The sequence below is a fragment of the Numida meleagris genome, chromosome 10, assembly GCF_002078875.1.
Source record: "Numida meleagris isolate 19003 breed g44 Domestic line chromosome 10, NumMel1.0, whole genome shotgun sequence".
Classification (NCBI taxonomy): Eukaryota; Metazoa; Chordata; class Aves; order Galliformes; family Numididae; genus Numida; species Numida meleagris.
The window spans coordinates 10,373,578-10,392,475 of record NC_034418.1 but is presented as its reverse complement, the minus strand read 5'-3'; the positions used below and the strand labels follow the sequence as shown (position 1 = coordinate 10,392,475).

Below are 18,898 nucleotides of genomic sequence, written 5' to 3'. Positions count from 1 at the left end.
ATCACAGTCTTACTGTTCGGTAGAAGTCTTTTTGTAAAATTGAAGACCATGACACTTCCAACCCGTTTCCCTGTGCTTGGAGCAGAAGTGACGGCAGGTGTTTGGCTGAAGGTGAAGTGCAATGTTACCTTTGCTATATGGAGTCAGAAAATGGATAGACTTTTTTTCCCTAATAGACAAAGGGGAAAAAAAAAAAGCTGGGAAAAGGAATGGACATAGTACTTTCCAGCTAGGTCAAATTGTTTTATTCCTGCTTAGGTAAAATTTATATTAATTAGAGTTGAGTCAAGGACTAGATTTTTTTTTCTGGTCTTTTTTCTGATCTAGCTCTGACCCAAGATTGCCTCATTAGTCTAGCACAAATCTAAATTAAATCCAATCCTGTTCAACATAGTAATTTCCTTTCTCGAAATACTGTTGTTGGAGTTCCATAGTGATGCACGATTTTAGTATGTACAGTGCCTGGCTCTTGTTTGCTTTAAAAAAAAAAAAAAGGAAAAGCTCATTTTGTGTGACTGCTGGTAACTATTGTTTATACAGTGAAATTCTCTTTTACTGATGTACAAGCTAAATGTATGGTCTGCCTTAACAAACTAACTCTATATTTGATACCTTTTATAATAAGCTAAGAACATTGTAATTATTATCTAGATCTATCTAAATCTTAGAACTTCATTAGACTCTGTTGCTGGAGTTGCATACAAATTAGAATGCATTGCATAGGAAAGATCATTAGTATCTGTTGATGTGTATTGCTACTTCATGAAGACCCCTGTCAGACCTGAGTCTTTGTATTCTGAGTGTTTTTGAGCAGAACTGAAAGAGGTGGAGAATGGGGACTGATGCAAAAAATGCAGCAGGTGATCAGGACAGCAGAAAGGAATGAGAAGGAAAACTGACCAGTCAAGCATTGTTCATTACTTATCTGGTGTATAGTGTTGTGGTGAAAGTGATTCTAGAAGAGGTATTTGTAAGACAGCAGTCCTCAATTTAACACGGCAGCATTGTAATTTCCTTAGTTTTTGTATGACAAATGTATCTGCTCTGATGCAATCTGCTAGTTGAGACATTAGCACCTGTGTAGGCAAATGAGTTACGGTAGTTTTCCTACTAAAAGATTCTCATGTGCTTCTCTTGGAGTTTGGGAACACAGAACAAGTAACAGTCATATATGTTTGTAAAAGTTAGCTTTCCTTTTCTAGATTCTTACTTCTCACCTTTCCCAACAAAATTTTACGTGCATACACTAATTTTCAAACAAAACTAATGAGGAAGATTTGAGACTCATTCCCAAGTTAAAGTTCAACTTTGTTCTGAAACATACTTTGTTTATATTAGAATATTTCAAAACAATGCAACAGCCATTACAAATTCTGCTCTACCCGATGTATTTTACTGTTTTGAAAAGCTGAAAAGGAGATGGGTATAAGAGCAGTGGAGCCCTGTTTCATACAAGATGGTTGTAACAAGCGGTCTGTCATTATAAAGTAACAGGACTACTTAAATACAAATGTACAGAACTTGGGTTTATCGTGGGTTGAGCTTTCTGCAAGGAATCTGTGAAGCTGAAAGAGGCTTTTTAGAATCTCACCAAAATAATTCAGTAGAAACTTTCTCCTGGAAAATGTGTTTTCTGGAGGTAGTGTCTGACTTTTCCATTGCAGGAAAGAAACAGTGGAGTTTTCAACCCTTCAAATCCCCTGCAATTTTCTTTCTGTGTCTGGAGGAAAAATCAATGCTTTTGCGTTTTGTGGCTGTGCTAAACAAGGGAGTGACAGCAAAGGGGGGTGACAACTCCTCTGTTTTTAGCTGAATCTGGGTGTCCTGACAACAGAGTTCAGAGAACAGCAAAGGGAACAGTTTTCTTCCACCTTTGTGGTGTGAGGTTTGCCATAAGGGGGGTTTGGCTTTGCCTCTACTTTGTGTTAGTGATGGCACCCAGAGGTTCCATGAGAGGCAGAGAGGAATGCATTCAGCAGTACTTCCTCCTCCAAAACATTTTTACGTTCTTTCATGTATTTGAATATATACTGGTGTAGGTATATATCAGATCAATTTCCTAAAGGAAGACGTGAAGACTGAATTTCCAGTTCTTTCTGCCTCAGTACTCTTTTGTCTAAAATGGATCATCTTCAGGGAGAAACAAGAATGCTTAATTTGTGACTCTGGCACAACTGTAAAAAAAAAAAAAAAAAAAAAGAAGAAGAAAGGGGAAAAAAAGGATTCATTTGAAGCAAGATGTGAATGTGGAAAAATCACCTAACTGTTTTATCTAAACTGCAACAGATTTACTCCCCTGCTGATCTGGCAAAATGATAGTGCTTTAGATATTTTAAAATATGATTGCCTATTTAATAAGCAGAGGGCAGCAAATGTCAGCTGTGTCTGGTTGTCAGAACCTGAAGAGGTTACTGGGACGACAATACAAATTATGAGCTATTTTGGTCCCTTCATCAAGCCTGCCTTGCAATACTGCAGCTTGCAGGGAGAGGTCAAGGTGTACTTAGGCTTCAGCCTGCAGGGCAAGTTTTCCCCCATCCTCTGTATGCGTGTTGGTTTCTTGCTCCAAAATAAGCCTGAATGAGGGCTTTAATTCTGCCGCTGAGCTAACATGTTTGTAAGCCCTGTTTGGCAGCCTCCGAGGGCCTGAGGCAGCACACAGCTGCCAGCTTTCATCTGCCCCCAGTTCCTTGGGGCGCTCCAGTCACATGGCGTGACCTGCGGCACTGGAGACGCACCTACTAAATCTTCTGTTCCTCTGCCCACTCAGTCTGGGTACTGCACATTGCACCGGCAGCAGGCAGCTGGCCATCAGCAATCAGCTGCATACCTCCTGCTGACAAATCTTCCATCGTTTTTTTTTTTGTGTGAGACCCACATACAGAGATCTATCCGTGGTCCCCACATCCACTCCCTGATGTAGTCGGGAAGGGCATTTGCATCTTCTGTTGCTTTACAATGGAAGGCCCTCGTTTGAAGTGCATACACTTGGTGGAACGTACTGTATTTCATAAAATGTGTGATCTGTTTCTAGCCTGTTAGTGGGAAATGAAAGAGTTTAAAGAAGCAAAGTTAAGTTTGGACCTGTAGTGATAACATTTTTAAAAGGATAACCTTAAACTTCCTTGCCAGCACATCTTTGAGAAACTTGATGTATGTGTAGGTGATACTTCTGTGTATCTCTAAGTAATTCATAAGATAAACAAGACTTTAATTTTCACAGGCCTCTGATACGAGAAGTAATCTGGTTCTGTAAGTCTGCTTTGTAAAGGGGTGCTATCATTTTCTTATAACATTCGTCAGCATCTCCTTTCAGTGTGTGTGCTAGGATGTGACAATTTATGTTTATGTTACAGATATGTATTAATTATGGTGCAATGTGAACAGCTTTGTTGTCACTGTCAGGTGGTTTGTTGTGGTTGAGTTTTTACTACTGAACCTTCAATACAGTTAACAGTAGGATGAAATGTGTCAGTTTTGATTTAGTAAATACTAAACATTTCTGTCCATGGATGGAATATAAATATACATATATACATACTTTTCTCCTAGGTTGGAAGTCAGGTGGCTAGTCAATAACATAAAGAGGATGTGAAAGCTGTGTTAGCATATATTGCATGATTTTAGTTTAGTCTTTTTATCAAAAAGACCTTTGTCAGCCTGTGGAAGAGTCTGCCAATAGTTGCATCATCATAGCTGAATAACAAGATGCTGCTCTACATACTCCTACAACTTATTTCCCTGTCTAATGGAGGTATCTTTTAAAATTAAAAAAAAAAGAAGTGTTTTTGCCATTCACGGTGTAAGCGATATGGTTGTTTCTTCCCTCAAGTATGTGTTTACCAAGGGAAGATACGATTATCTCTAAAAGATAAACAATTAAAAGGCATTATTGCATTTTTTGTTGGTGAGTTTGTGATTAACTTCTAGTTTTTTTTTATGGAAATGATCAGGAAGTGTGAATGGGATTTTTGTGGAATGTGAAAGTATATTATATATTTGTGCTGATGAGTTTCTGTACATTGAGCTGTCAGAGTTTCCCTGAAATGGATATCTTAGTATTCTGCAGGGTTTAAGTGAAATAAATGGAAAAGCAATATGATGCAATTACAGTTCATAGGTTTGTTATCTCTGCACAGCCATGTGAAAATCTGCATCAGGAATTGGAAATACAGAGTGTGTTTCCTTACACTTCCGCATCCCTTCCCTTTACAACAGATATAAATCTCCTTATATTCACAACAAATATTTGTATTCTTGAAACCAAAACAGCAACATTTAGATTTTTTTGAAGAGCTCTCTTACTCTTTCTTGACATATCAGCCTTAAATTTTAAAGGGTTTTTCACCATATATGTCTAAGGTAGTATTCGCATGTCAAAGTGAATGAAAATCTATTTCCTGAAAAAGTTAATAATTAAAAAAAACCTACCCTGGAAGAAGTGTTCATATCTGGTAAATGTGTCAGACAAGGCAAATAGGCTGAAGGAAGGCATCAAATACAAAAAACGGGAAATTAGACCGAATCTGGTCTATTAATTGAGAGAGAGAGAACGTTCACTTTACAAGAAAAATAACAGATTGAGAACATTTTTATGACGTATGGATAGTTTTGTCTATTTCTTTTTGAATCTTAATTTTAGCTGTAATTGTTTTCTTGATCTTGTTTAAAAAAGAAAAAGAAAAAAAAAACACTTGGAGAAACTTCTACGATGTATGTTTGTTCCTCTCCCCCAAACTAATTTGATCTTTTGATATGCAGTTGCTTACTGTTCTGCTTGTAATCTTGTTATTTTAGAAAGATGAGGTGCAGCAAGAATGAGAGGTGGAAGAAGTGTCCAATTAGCCCTACTGATGTGTAATTTTAGAAGAGAACTATTTTTAGGACCGTGTTTAAATTCTGGAGAAGTTAGATATTTGTTTTCATTAGGAGATCTTATTCTTGAGGCAGCCCAGCACTTTGTGGCTCTAGTTGACAGCTGCCAGCTTTGGGTATGTGTGAGAGGTTCCCCAGCACAAGGGACCTGCCAGATACGTAGGATATCTAACTAGGACAGGTAGTAATCAAGAAGTTACTGAATATATGTTACTACTTCACTGTTTATGCTGCCATTTAATTCTTTCATTAAAACACTTTCAGCTTCCTATTCTGAGGAAGACTAATTTTCAGCAGTCAACAGAATCATTTTCTGTTTTAATAATGGTCTGTTGTTAGCAGCTGCTAGTTTTTCCTTCTTGAGCACTATGTTCAGGAAGTCTGTTGTTTACTAGTGTGTATCAGAAAACAAAAATATGGGATAATTTTTCCGTCTAAAAATATAAATTGTCACTAGGCTGTCCTTCAAATGTTTGCATCTTGTAGCCATTTATCCTTTTTAATAATCTGAGGTGATACAGACCTGCATGGAAGACATCTAAAGAGTATGAATCTACACTTGACCCTATAAACTACTCTCATTTAGTCTCAGGTTAAAATCTTATTTTAGGATGGAGAAGCCTGGAGTGTACTAGAGACTGTACTCCTCAATGGGGGGTAATTTGGGGTCATGAGAGACTCTCTGGCAAGGTTTTCTGAGAACAGTCATTAATCCCAGTTTTGTTAAGGTTTAATCTCAGTCACCTCTACAGGGATGAAGTATATTTTGCTATTGAGTTAAACTTTTGTGGGTGTTGCGTGCGGTCATGCAACTGATCAGTAGGAGGTGGTGGGATTTCAGTAGTATGTGATAGTGTTCTGCTCATTTTTTTTAATGTTTTGGATATAGAGAAATTGAAATATCTTGTAAATAGTTATATTATCTAAAACGTATGTTTCTTAGATTTGTCATCCATTAATTTATGACTCCAGAATGATGACAGTTCATGATGTGTTTTGTGATCTGCCCAGCTGTAAACAAACAAATGTACATCTCACAGATATTCTCTGTGAGAATATTTTAACTGAGGCATTAAAAATAATTCCTGAGTAAAAAATGCTCATTTATCCAGCTGTCTGTATGGAGAGATTCTCTCTGGTTAGTATTGAAATTTGAAAAACAAAACCTATAAATGTGGTGTTCCAGTGGAGAAGGAAATGTCTGGCTTAGCACACTAGACCTCATTTGGAAATGTGGAGATCGTGTGATAAATTATGTGCTAAATGGTAGAATAACCTGACTCTTTTGTCTTAGAGATCATTGTTTTTATCCTGCTTGCATTTTAGTGAATTTCTATCACTTTTTAAATGTCTGTTCCTAACATTTAAAATATTGGAAATTGAATTCTTCTTTGCCACTTTGCTACAACGCTGGAATAATAAATTTATTGACATCAGTGGCACTATTCAAAACAAACAGAATTTGCCTCTCTGGTATTAAATATAATCTCATATCAAAGCATCCCCCGTGAACAACTGTGATTTGTTGTTGCTGGCTACATTTAACACTTAGATGTAAAATATTTTTGTAATTACCTGTATATGAAGAAATCTGCCTATGTATACTATTCGCTGAAAATTCAACTCAAAAATTTATCATTTTTGAATTAATTTCTGGTATTGCATATTTTACATAAATTTCTAAACTCCTCACTTTGATTTTTATTTAAGATGCAAAGAAGAATGTAAGGCTTTTTAATACACCGAATCTTTTTTTCCAATAATTTCACATTTAATTACTAGTGTCTTTGATAATAAATTGTGTTCCAGAGTTTGTGATATATTTTATAAAGCAGAGTCCTTTGGTGGGTTGCTTTCTGAAACAATAAGCATTTGTGACAGGTTGTTTGCTGAATACTTCCTCTGTGCATATGGCAGATCATAGTTCAGTTGTTAGCAGATTATCCATTGTGCCTTGATGTTAAAAGAGGATACTTCTCAGCCTATGTTTAAAGCTGTTCTGCGCTGTCCTAAGAATGGTTGTGTTGAGTGGGATCTAAGAGAAGTTTGGGGAAGTTCACGCATGCTCAGGGGAAAATGAGCACAACAAACAGATTGTAGTGATTTTAGCTTTCTGTTCGTGATCCTTTATAATCGGTATTGTGAATTTTTCTACTGAATTTAAAACTGCTTTGAAGCAGGAGGCACTTAATCAGTTCTATACTAGAACAACATCAAATATTCTTCAAATTTCTAACCAAAAGAGAACTTTTAAAGGCACGTAGAACCATTATTACTTAAGGGCCAGTATTCTAATCTTGTATTTTTAAAACTACAGTAGTCAGTAAATTTAAACTTAAATTTATCTTGTAAAGAAATTTTACTCAATTAGAAGAAAAACTTGTTTTCAAGATTGTTAGGAAGATGAATGTATAATAAAGGGATAGTCTGTAGTTTCCCTTACTTATTATAATGTGCTAAGGAACAAAGAACAAAAAATCTAGTGGAATTCTGTGATTAATTCTATTCTGCCGTTGATGATGCATATTTTAGACTTGTAATGTGTTGCAAGATCATTAAGATCTAAGTCAAAGATTCAACTCGAAATCAATTGAAGATGAATTAAACCTGCATATGTTATTTTGGAGTTGGGGAGAATGTTTTAGAGAAAAGAGAAGGAAGAGAGACTGAAAAACATTTTACTTGAAAAGGTGAATGTAAGGCGGTGCATCTCATTTCCTTTTTAATGCAAATCTGATGCTTTGGTTATTCATTTTTATTATTTATTTATCCTTATATGAAAGTTAGGAATTCTTACATACTGGGAATGTAGGCATTTTTATAATGCAAGCAATAGTGCAACTATTGCACTCATTTCATCTATTAATGATAACGGTTTTCAAGAAAAATTAACTTTGAATAAAATGAATTAATTAAAAGACTCTTAAATTGCTAAGTTTAATGTAGCTGCTGTTCTTTAAAGCAGAAAAACAAGAGAGAAAACAAATAATGCCCCCTAAGCAGATGCTTATTCATGTAGGATAGCTGCACTTTGATTTTGGAGAGGTGAAGGGACTTGCAGTTGGAAACCTTAATTTATTGTGTCGTTACTTATGTCTGCGATAAATGAGGTATAAGCATAAAACATGAAAAGGAAAATTAGACATTGTGCTAGTTGTCTTACTTTTGTATTTTATTTACATGAAATATACGTATTTTTAATGGCATGTTGCTATGCCTTTTGTTGACCATATCTGTACTCCAGGTCTGTCTGCTTGTTTCCATTGGCTTGTCATGTTCACTAATTAGGGAACTGCTGCATGATTCACCTTGTTAATTAGAGGGACTTGCACACAAAGGCCCTTCGGGCAGTGCGAAAGAAGAGCCTAGCACTAGTGCCCTGAGAAAGCTACAGCCTGTGAAGTAATTCTTCTCATCTACCTTCTATTTTTTATTTGAAATGAATAAATCATTGAGATTTTCCTTGTGGAGTGAGAATGCAAGAATTCACATCTTTGTAAGATGTAAATTATATGTGATCAATAGAAGGAGATGACTACTGTATTGTACTTACAAGATTTCCTAATTTACTACTTGTCAGTGTATGAAAAATTGCTTGAAATATTTTGTCCCCACGCTGGTATTTTCTTCCCTTGATCTGCTGGAGAAATGAGCAGTAGCAGTTTTGCTGTAGTTAAATCTGAAATAGAAAAGATGTAGATTATTTAAATTTCAAGCTTGTTTTGCATCCCCGATGGAACTTCCATTTTGCCAATGAACCCCCAGTACTACCCCCACAAGTTTTCAGGGGAAGAAAAAGGTGGGCACCTGACTATTTTTGTTCCTCACTCTGCACTGCCTGAAATCCCACTTCTGAAAAGAATAGCATACTTCCTATATTGTGTATTATTTAGTTGAGTATAGTTTCAGAATAAATTAAAATTGTTTTTATCATGTCACTTAGACTTGATCAAACTGCGGTCCAGACTGCAGAAAAGGTTGTTGTGTTAAGAGTGCACGACTAATCTCTGCTCTAGCCATTTCCCATCTGTTTGTGACACTATAGAAATTAACTGCAATCACATTCTTTCTGTTTGATTAGATTCACTTATTACAACCAAATGATTTTAGTAGACTGCTGCATCTTCCACATTTCCTGAAATGAAACTGGCAGTTTAAAGATAAGGGTTTGCCATCAGAATGGTGGAGGGTACTGGTATTAAAATCAGGACTTTTAAAAATATATTTATTTAAATAATCTAGTTACTAAAGCCTCTCACCAGAATTTCTGGGTAACTAGTCTTTTTGCTACTCTGAAGTTTGTTAGTAATGGAATATAGGCAGATAAATTTTACAAAAAATCAGAAATATTTATTTTGAAGGATGAGCTAATTGTTTTAGGCTGACTTGAGATTTGATAGTGTGACACGCTGTCTCAACTTCCGCAAAGTTGAGATCTTCCTGCGTACCTCATCCTTCAGTCCACTCCATTGACATACTGACTGAAAGTGTACTTTCCCTGTGATTTTGGTGTTTTGTGGAGAGTTTTCTGTGATGAATTAGTTGTTCTTTTGCTCAGATGTAATGGAAGATTCTTTGAAGGATATTTTCTAAAATGTTTATTTTGAGAATATTGAATCATAAGAAAATCTAGAGCAATTGGTACATGTTCTAGTACAACCTTTAACTCTCCAGTGAACCTCTAATAACAGTAGGGAGTCCAGCCTCTGGGAGTTAATGTGTGCACTCCAGCTTCAAGTGTGGGGAGTTGGTAGAAAGTTTGGTTGAGATGTTCATTTGAGCCTTGTATCTTCCCACATGTTATTTTAAAAAGATGAAACACATTTCCTCACATCTCTTAGGTGAGTTAGCTCCCATTATCCCACTATACCCAGCACTGTCAGATCTCCTTAACCAAAACCACAGCTTGACAAGTTTGCTGTCAAAGCTATCAAGCTTTTTCCATGTCTGGTATTCCTTCTGTCTTCCCAGCCTGCACAAATATGTTTATTTTTCTTTGAAAAATAGTTTGTAAATATTTGTGATTGTCTTTCTGGGTTGCTCCAAAACAAAATAACAAACCTTAGGGAAATGCTTTCAGAACCTTTTCTGAATCTTACTACAACTAAGTTGCAGACATCTGAAAAAGTTGCTATCTCTAATAATGCTGATAAGTGCTATTTGTGCCTCAGAAACCATTTCTTCCATTTCCCTATGTTTGCACCAGCAAAGCTGAGAAGAATGATTATGGGACTTAACAAAAGGCTTAAAATAAGAGTGTCTCCAGCTCAATATTGAAGAGCCTGGAATTGGTGCTAATGGGGATAAGTTGTTTGAGGAATAGTTTTACCAAAACCAGACAGAATGTGCTGAAGTGTGAAGAAAAAATTTTTGAGTGAAAAAATGTAATGAATAGTATTACTGAAAAGGCACAAAATACATGGCTGTTCAACACTTCTAGAGGAATCTGAAGGATATCTTTCTAAAAAATGTATACAGTCTGGTACTACAGGTGTGAATATGGCTTAAGGAACAATTGGAGAGTTGCAGATACAAATGATTTTAAGTTAAATTTGAATAGCGCATTTTATATGGAAAATCGAAAAGTCAGCCGACTGACAATATACAACATTAACAGGAAATTCATAGACATCTGTAAAGAGTGTTAGTTGATCAGAGACTAATGGGATGAGGAGAATTTCTTCAAAGTGTTTAGGAGGAAAAAGTAGTACTGGGAATGAAGTACCCTGAAAACTTCTAAAAATCATTCACTCAGTTGTACATGGCTTCTTCACGCTTTTGATATTTTTTAAGCTATGACTAAGGTGATAGGGAGACTAGCAAGAAAATCAGACCATATAGGTATAAATGTATGTAAAGCAGTTCAGACAGCATGTATTCTTGTGTAATGAGGAGATAAAATTGTTGTTTTACTGACTGTTATTTAAAAAATTGTAGGTAATGTATGTGACTCAAGAATATTACAGTTAAGGCTTGTCTTCAGGGGAAAAATAAAAAAGAAAGGCAGGATGCACCTGGCATTTTCCATATCAGAAGTTTAGTGCATTCTCTCAAAAGAAATGGGGACAAGTGTTAATGGAAATTTTGAGTAAACTTCTAAAACATAACGAAATAAGAAGTAATAAACAGCATAGGTTTATTGTAGGAAAGACATCTTGCTAAAAGTACCCTGGTTAAGGTTCCAGAACTATATTCACATACTCGTTATTCAAGAAATACGTTCATCTGGGGGCTGAAATATTCCCAGCTTCATGTTTACCCAGGGTGATTGTTTCAAACGCTGTGCAGTAATTTTTGACTCTTGGTAAGTGTGTGAGAAAGAAAGGAAACACATGCACACATCCCCTTCTTCAGTACCCTAAAGCCTTCACCTTCAAACAGATGTGCAGCCATTGCGAGTGACCATTGGAGGTTTTACTGTTGTGTGGTGGGAGAACAGTTGTGGAAAAGTAGCATCCAGCTTTGCATTGAGGAAAAGAAGATATAATTTAGTAGAGCTACGAGTATTTAAAAGTCTCACAGGATTTGTTCAGTGTATGCTTTAGTATTGCACATGTAAACCCTCTCTGTATTGTGTTATTGCAGTACGTCTTCTTCACTTTAGCTATTACCAGTTTCTTACTAGTCAGTGTGTGTCAGGAGTTCTCTTGACGTTTAGAGACTTGGGTAATGCAAGGAGAGCAGGGAGCCAAGCATCGGCATTCTGCAGACATTAGCTGTTTTTCAAGGCTCTCTCTGAAGTTAACTGATTTACTGATCCTTCTTGATCATTGTCTTGGACTTTGTTGAGGTTACTGCCAGCATTTTTAATGAGTTTCATTTTTTTAATTGCACCTTCTGTTGTGGACATCTTAGGACATGTATAATGGGTCCACATTTCAGGCTCTCCTCAGCAAAAAAGATGTTTTTCCAGGGGGTGTAATCACTGTCTGAGACTGATAGATATATGTTGCAGAACCATCAATTAAGACAGGCTTTTCCCAGCATATGACCCTGTTATCAAGAATTAAATCATCCACTGCAAACAGAATTAGGAAGGATCTCTATTGATGCCTATTGGCTAGAAATCAGTTCTTAAATCATTGTTTACATGATCTTCCTTTCATCAAGTATTTCTGCCATTTAGTGCTCTCCATTGCCGATTCTCTGTTCAGTGTTCATTCCTGGCTGTCTTCATTCTTGATTGTGGTTTACAGTCTGTCAATGTTTGTAGTTTCTGTTGGGCTATTAGTCCCTTCTGTTCCTCTTTTCTTATTCTCAGACTGTTTCTGAACTATGATGGGGATTGCAAGTAGCCAAAGTCTAATTCTTTGGGAGCTGAGTTGGTTCTGTAACTACACGAACTTAATTTTACAACTCTGCTTCTATTTCCTTACAAAATCCTATATTGATAATATTCGTATGTACTTGACTGCCTCCTCTTTATCTTCACAGTGTTCTCTGTCACCAGATTATTTTACTTCTAGGCCAAAAAACACCCCTGATTTCTATCTTAAATTAGAGAAACACTTACTTGACCTTTCCTTCTCTGATGTAATGCCACTCTCTCTCCTCTTCCCTTTTTTTAAAAAATATGTGTAGATTTGAATCATTAGATTTCCAGTCATTGTCTTGCTTTTTGATCATATTGAAGCAATTTTCTGATGCTGCAGTCCTTAATGACTACAGCTCAGCCCCATGTTTGGTCTACATCTCTGCTAAAGCAAAGGTAACTTGTTTGCTTAATTTTTGCCCTCCATTTGGAGCGCATTTTGCCTTCATGTCAAGATGCTTTTTGCTCATGGTTTTGAACAACTCCTGTCTTTCTGATTAGTAGTCCAGTATCTCATTTGCTTTTTGGCGTTCCCTTTCCTGTAGACTCAAGCAAAGGAGATTCACTGGAATGTTTGCGTAGTTGACATTAACAGACTTATTTCTCCTGAGATACTCACATTTGTATTCACTGAAGTAAGCGGCTTATCTGTGTCCAATACAGATGACAACCACAGCTAGACCATTTATTTTTCTGTACTGAAGTTGCTTGACTGGAGAGCTTGTTTGTACCAAGTATCCATTTGCTTTATGATTACCTTTCCAGATGAAACTAATTCCTTGAACAAATCTTTAGCATGTATTCCTGTAGCCATAACATTCTGAATTTGCTCCTATTTTAATTGATCTCATAGAAAATTTGATTATTATAGTACTAATTACAGTAACAATTGGCGACTTCTTTAAGAAATCTTGACAATGAATCTATACTCATCTCTGAAACAGGTGATTTCTTCCACTTGCATGGACTGCTACAAGTGCTGGTGGAAGTAGAAATCTAAGAAGAAAAAACGTGCTGAACATACACCAACACCATCTGTTTGTTTATTAATATCTCAATGACTGTTCTCACAGTGGCTTGTAGCGCAGAAACAGTGTAAAATAAATGCTTGGTTTCTGTTGCAAAATTATTTACCAGACATCATGGATGTGCCCTTGATGTGCTTTGGAAGTTATTAAACCTAGGTTTTGAAGATTGAATGTTGATACTTCAGGTAGGCATATGGCTGTCTTCCTTGTGGCATATGGCTTGTGATGGTTTTGTCATGTAACGCCCGTAAACCGTTGACATACATGCAATAACTACATGCAGTTTTCTCTCTGTTAAAAACAGCCTGTATCTTTTCTTGCATTCACTGAGAGACTCCTGTTGAGTCAGGTGTCAGCAGACATGTTGTGCGATTGTCTCTGAAAAGCATTGTCCCCTTCTTTGGAACTCAAGCCACAAAACTACCTTTTTTTTCACTCCTCCAATTGTGAAGACTGCAGCTGTTGATAATATTTTTGATGAACAGTCAGATGATGAGAAGGAAAGAAGCTGGTGGAGCTAATCTGATGTAGAGTACAGAAAAATATGTAACTTGTATGTATATATGAAGGTTGGAGTGAGTGGAAAGAAGTGGCATAAACAGTGGAGGTTTGTTTGATTCAAGATGTTAAATATCATCTAGAAATTTTGTTGAATGTCTCACTCATAAGTATCCATAAACTGCAAAGATGTTTTATTGTATGCAAGTTGACAGTGAGTGTGCAAAAATGTTCCCTTAAGCCAACTGGAGTACACTAATTGCTGCAAGATTAATGCCTTTGTTGGTAATCAGTATCAGGATCATAATTCTTTCATTTATTTTTAAATGTAGTTTTATGATTCTCTGCCTTAAGATAAGCTTTTCTTAAAAAAAAAAAAAAAAAACAAGAAAACCAAACACGTCAATGATAACTGATGTTTAAGACTTAAAAAATTGCGAAAATATGAAAAATATAGTATCAATCAAGTATTTCACAATTTCAGCCTTTGCTTTTATAAAACTTCAGGATAATGTGATCTTACTGATAGTATATGTATGTTTTTTATGCATTTGATATTTTTTGACCAGTATTCATTTAGGTTTACATAAGAAGGTTTTTATTTTCTCTTGGAGCATACCAAGGTATGTGCTGTAAAGCCAGTATCAGAAACTTTATTTTGTATTTATCTGAAGTTTTTACACCTGACAACATATTCCTTATTTGTATTAAGGTAGTGGCTACCAGCCCCAGTGGCGCTAGATGATAAGTAAAGCATGTAGTAGAGAAGGATCTTTGTCTGGAGAGCTTATAGTCTGACTATCTGGGTGAAGTGAGGTGAGAAGCACAGAGAAGTGAAGGGAAAGGTCTTGCCAGTACTCACACTGAGTGTCAGTGAAACTGAGCCCAGCTCCTTTGGCTCTGTCTGCTGAGCCAGGTTTCCTGTCGTCTGTTAAATTATAGTTAGCTGAAAATCTTGTACATTTGTTAGGACAAGTGCTAAGCCAATGCATTTGTCAAAAAATTGGTATTTGATATCCAAAACTATCTTTAGCTCTTCCCACTGAATAAGAAAACCTGACAACCTGAGAAATAAATGAGTGTAAACCCTCCTGCATACTCACAAATCTATTTAATGTTTGCTTGGTGAAATAGCACCAGAAACTGGTGTTTTTGAAGGGGGAGTAGGATTTGTCCCACTTTGTGGATTTTAGAGAAACAGCATGTTTTATGTCACAGTTGGTATGTGCAAAAAAAAAAAAAAGGGTGGAACAATCCTTCACAAGTGTTATATGCGTTCATTACTTGTTGACACCATCACTGTGTATTGCAGCACAGATTGTTCAATGGGCAAAATATTAGCTTACTGCTGGTTTGAAAATGGTGACTTTGGACAAGATACTCATATAACAATAACCTTTGTATTGTACCAGTTATCTATCGGGCTGTATTTCTGGCTCATGCCTCCCAGGAAACTGAAACTTCTGTGCTGCAAAATTTCTTATTCTGTGAAGTCATCCACTTTGCAGCTTCGTCTGAGATCACTTGAAGCCAGTTGGCCCTAGCTTAAATATTCATCAGACTTCTGATAATTGTGATAACCCTTATAGGCTGGCAAGCATGGCAAATTAGCAAAAAGATGATAGATCTTTTTTTATATGCAGTTTTATCTTCAACCTTTCCTGGATATATGTTATACTATAGTAATAATTTCTTCTCTAAGGTATTTGCCAGTATCTGGATTTGCACATCTATTTACAGTTGCCTTGAAGCCTCATAATTACAATACAGCTGAAATGTCCATTTTCTTTCCCTGACTACAAATAGGGATCAATCGAATTTTAAATGACTGCTTACGGGCTAGCTTCCGATCATGACCTTTGTAAATGATTAGAGCTCACCACTGTTGCTATCTACCTTGAAAGGGTAAGCGGGCAGGTCTGTCTAACTGGCATTTAATCTGGAAGAGAGCCAAAGATATTTGAGCTAAAAACCTAATATGAGTTGGCAAAGAGAAGTATGGATAGACCTTTGCAGTATTATTTAGATATTTTTCCACGTTTCTTTTTTGTATTTAAAGAATTCTTTTATCGTGTAGATAACTTAGGTGTTTATTTGTATATAATTTTATATTGAAGTTCTGATAGTAATTGAAGATGTGAAAATAGGTTTTCAAACTCCAAATGTACTAAATTTGCTTTTTCTGAAGAATGTCAAAATGTTGCATTGGTAAATGAAGAAAGCTGAAAAGTGCAGTAGGAAAGATGTATGAAGCAGACCTACTTTTTCTAGGCAGTAGTGAATGGAGAAAAGATACCATACACTGTTCTTTTCTCTTTAAACCTCCTTTCCTTTTAACATCGGCCAGGTAATTTAGGCCTCACTTGTATATGCAGCTCACATTTAAGTAAAGTCAGACGCTTCTATCTAGACCTATCAGTTCAGTTTTATTTTAATGAAGAATTGTGCCTGTATTGTACAATGTCTTCATTACCACTACTAGATTTCTTGAGGTAGCGTTCTATGCATTTTTGTTGAGGTAAGAGTAAGTATGACATCAGTGGGATTTGCAAACAAACACTTCCTCTAAATTTATTGAAGGAGTTGCTTTATTACTAATAATTATGAATGCTTCTATCTAATTAAAAACATGTACTTCTTACCTCATCAGATATTTTTGTGCAATATAGATTATCAGAATCTTTAATAAAGTAATATTGTTCATAGAAGGGTGTCTCCTATCATTCATTCTCTAAAAGAAGTATACAACTAAAATGAGTATGCAGTCTTACCTCTTTATCATGTGGTAGCTGAGGTATTTTCTCTTTCTGTAGCATGCAATGCTGTTACATAATGAAACAGGCAGGCTGTTGTCAGCCTCAGACTAGCTAAATATGTTGTTACCTAAATCCTAATCCCACAAAGCAGTTGTAAATTCAGTTTGTATGGTTTTTATTTCAGTATTATTTTCTGCTAATGTTCAGATAGAGGTAATTTATTTAGCATCGTTTTTTGACAGCAAGTATCAAGCCTAGTTGTAATATTCAAAGTAAATCTGAGATGAAAGAAAATGTATTTTTAGAAAAATTTAACATTTACATTCTTCATATTGATATTAATAGACTGGAGTTGTAAACTTGATATATAGGACTTACTAGGTGAGGCAGTTTTTAAGGCTTAGGATGGGGTTCAAAAGCAACTGAGGTATATGGAAGCAGAAATTCTGTGGAAAGTCAAGAGAACTTCTCTATTTGATTATTACTCTGCTACAAAGCTGCATTCTTGAGCTGCTAAAATGGTATCTCTAGGAATAGCTTAATAGTAATTGTTCATGTATGATTTTCACATTTTGCTCGCAAGTCTGGAGAATACTCTTTTTGTTATGACAACAGAATAAAATCTAAATATATTTTTTTCTCTCTAATAGATGCAGCAACAAGAACTTGCACAAATGAGGCAGAGGGATGCCAATCTAACAGCATTGGCAGCTATTGGTCCCCGGAAGAAACGGAAGCTTGATTCACCTGGACTGCTTACCATAGGAGGAGAGGTATTTGTTTATACACATAGTAAGAGACCCGATTCTTTCAAAAGCTTGTAAGAGTAACTAGAGATACAGCATGCTGATGTTTTCAGTGAACTGTAACTTGGAAAAGGAGATACAAACTCCAGAATTAGGACTGTGAGTCCAGTTTATCTTACTTGTCACAGTTAAAATGGCATCATCACTTAGTTGTATTTTTGAGTATTGTCTTTCCACAGATATTAAATAATATTTTAAAAGGAAAGATAAACCTGAAGTACGTAGGTCTCTCCCTGCAAGCGTTCAGTGCGTCTTTATACTAGCTTTCTCCTCTGTATAATACAAAGGAAAACAGAAGAATGGGTAGGGCATGAAAAAACATCTGGATAAACAAAACTGCAGTCTTGCTCACAGTTCAAACTGAGAGCTTGTACTAATAATACTAGTAACTGTGGTTTTGTGACAAATGTGTCAAAACCTTTTGCAGAATGGCCCTGCAACTGCAAAGATGAGTTTGTAGTCATGCTAAATTATGTAATTTCAGCAAGAATACCATGCTCTAGAAGTAGAATCGTATTTGTTAGCACACAAAGCAATGCAAAATCCTCATAAGTGAAATATATTAGCCAAAGTGGAGAACTGTGATAACGTGGTTACATTACCTTGGATAACTCTTACAGAGTACTGTATACTATAGTTCAATTAGAGTTCAACTTCTTTTGTTTCTGCTAAATATGCCTACACCATGGGAGTCAAAGTAGTTCTCTCTGTTATATGTCTGTTCTGAGGAAAATGCAAACATTTTTTTTTAAGTAACTGGCTAACATATGTACTTGGACACACCCATATAAAAATTCACTTTCTGAAAAACAGGGAAAAAAGGAAAAAAGCTTTTCACAAAAAATGGATGAACAGGAGTGAGACATCCTGAGATAACACTTCCATCAAACATGTAACTAGTTTCAGACTGTGACTACACAGTAGCCTGAGCTAATCTTTGATCTCTATCCCAGTCCATAGTGCATTCCTACCCCTTTCATTGGCTATGGCTCTTGTACACTGTGCTAACCCATTTCCATTTGATAAATTGGCAGAAAACTACAACAACAACAAAAAGTGATCGGTTTCTGCTTAGTTTGCTGAAGTACTTTGGCTTAGAGCCCAGTGAGCACTGAAAAAGAAGCTTAGAACAAGGCAGAAACAGCTAACTTGAGATCACCTGCTATCGCCTTCATTTGCTTTGTGTCTGCTACCTTTCTTGTATTCTCATATTTTAGATAATCTGCTGGAAATGGCTTCCTCTGTTGCATGAAGCAGTTCCATCACTCACTCAGTCTACTTATTATTACGTATAATGCAATTTAGATCAAAAATTAAAGAGAGGGTAAAGAGAAATGAGACACCATTTAGAAGAATTCAGCTTTTCTGCCTTGCAGAGTATAAAATATTACATTTGCAGAATGTTATACTTTTATTTGATGATGACAAGCAAAATAGTTGGAAAATATCTTTAAATGTTGCTGTTTTTTGCAATTTAATGCGTGATTGACACATTCGATATCAAACAATCCTGCAGTGGTACTGGTTTGCTATCTGGGTCCTTTGCTTGCGTTTGTACAGAGCAGTGCATGGCAAAGGTAAGGCAGTGTATGGGAGATGCAGTGGAGGGAGGGCAGCAACTGC

At 36.1% G+C, this 18,898-nt stretch overlaps 1 protein-coding gene across 1 annotated transcript in view; it reads left to right on the top strand.

The window, feature by feature from the left end:
• LOC110404076 (transcription initiation factor TFIID subunit 4-like) overlaps positions 1-18,898 on the top strand; it is a 130,690-nt gene that overhangs the window by 70,493 nt on the left and 41,299 nt on the right. The window contains exon 14 of the mRNA XM_021407976.1: positions 17,120-17,242. Within this exon, the coding sequence (XP_021263651.1) occupies positions 17,120-17,242 (123 nt within the window). The remainder of the gene's footprint in view (positions 1-17,119; positions 17,243-18,898) is intronic.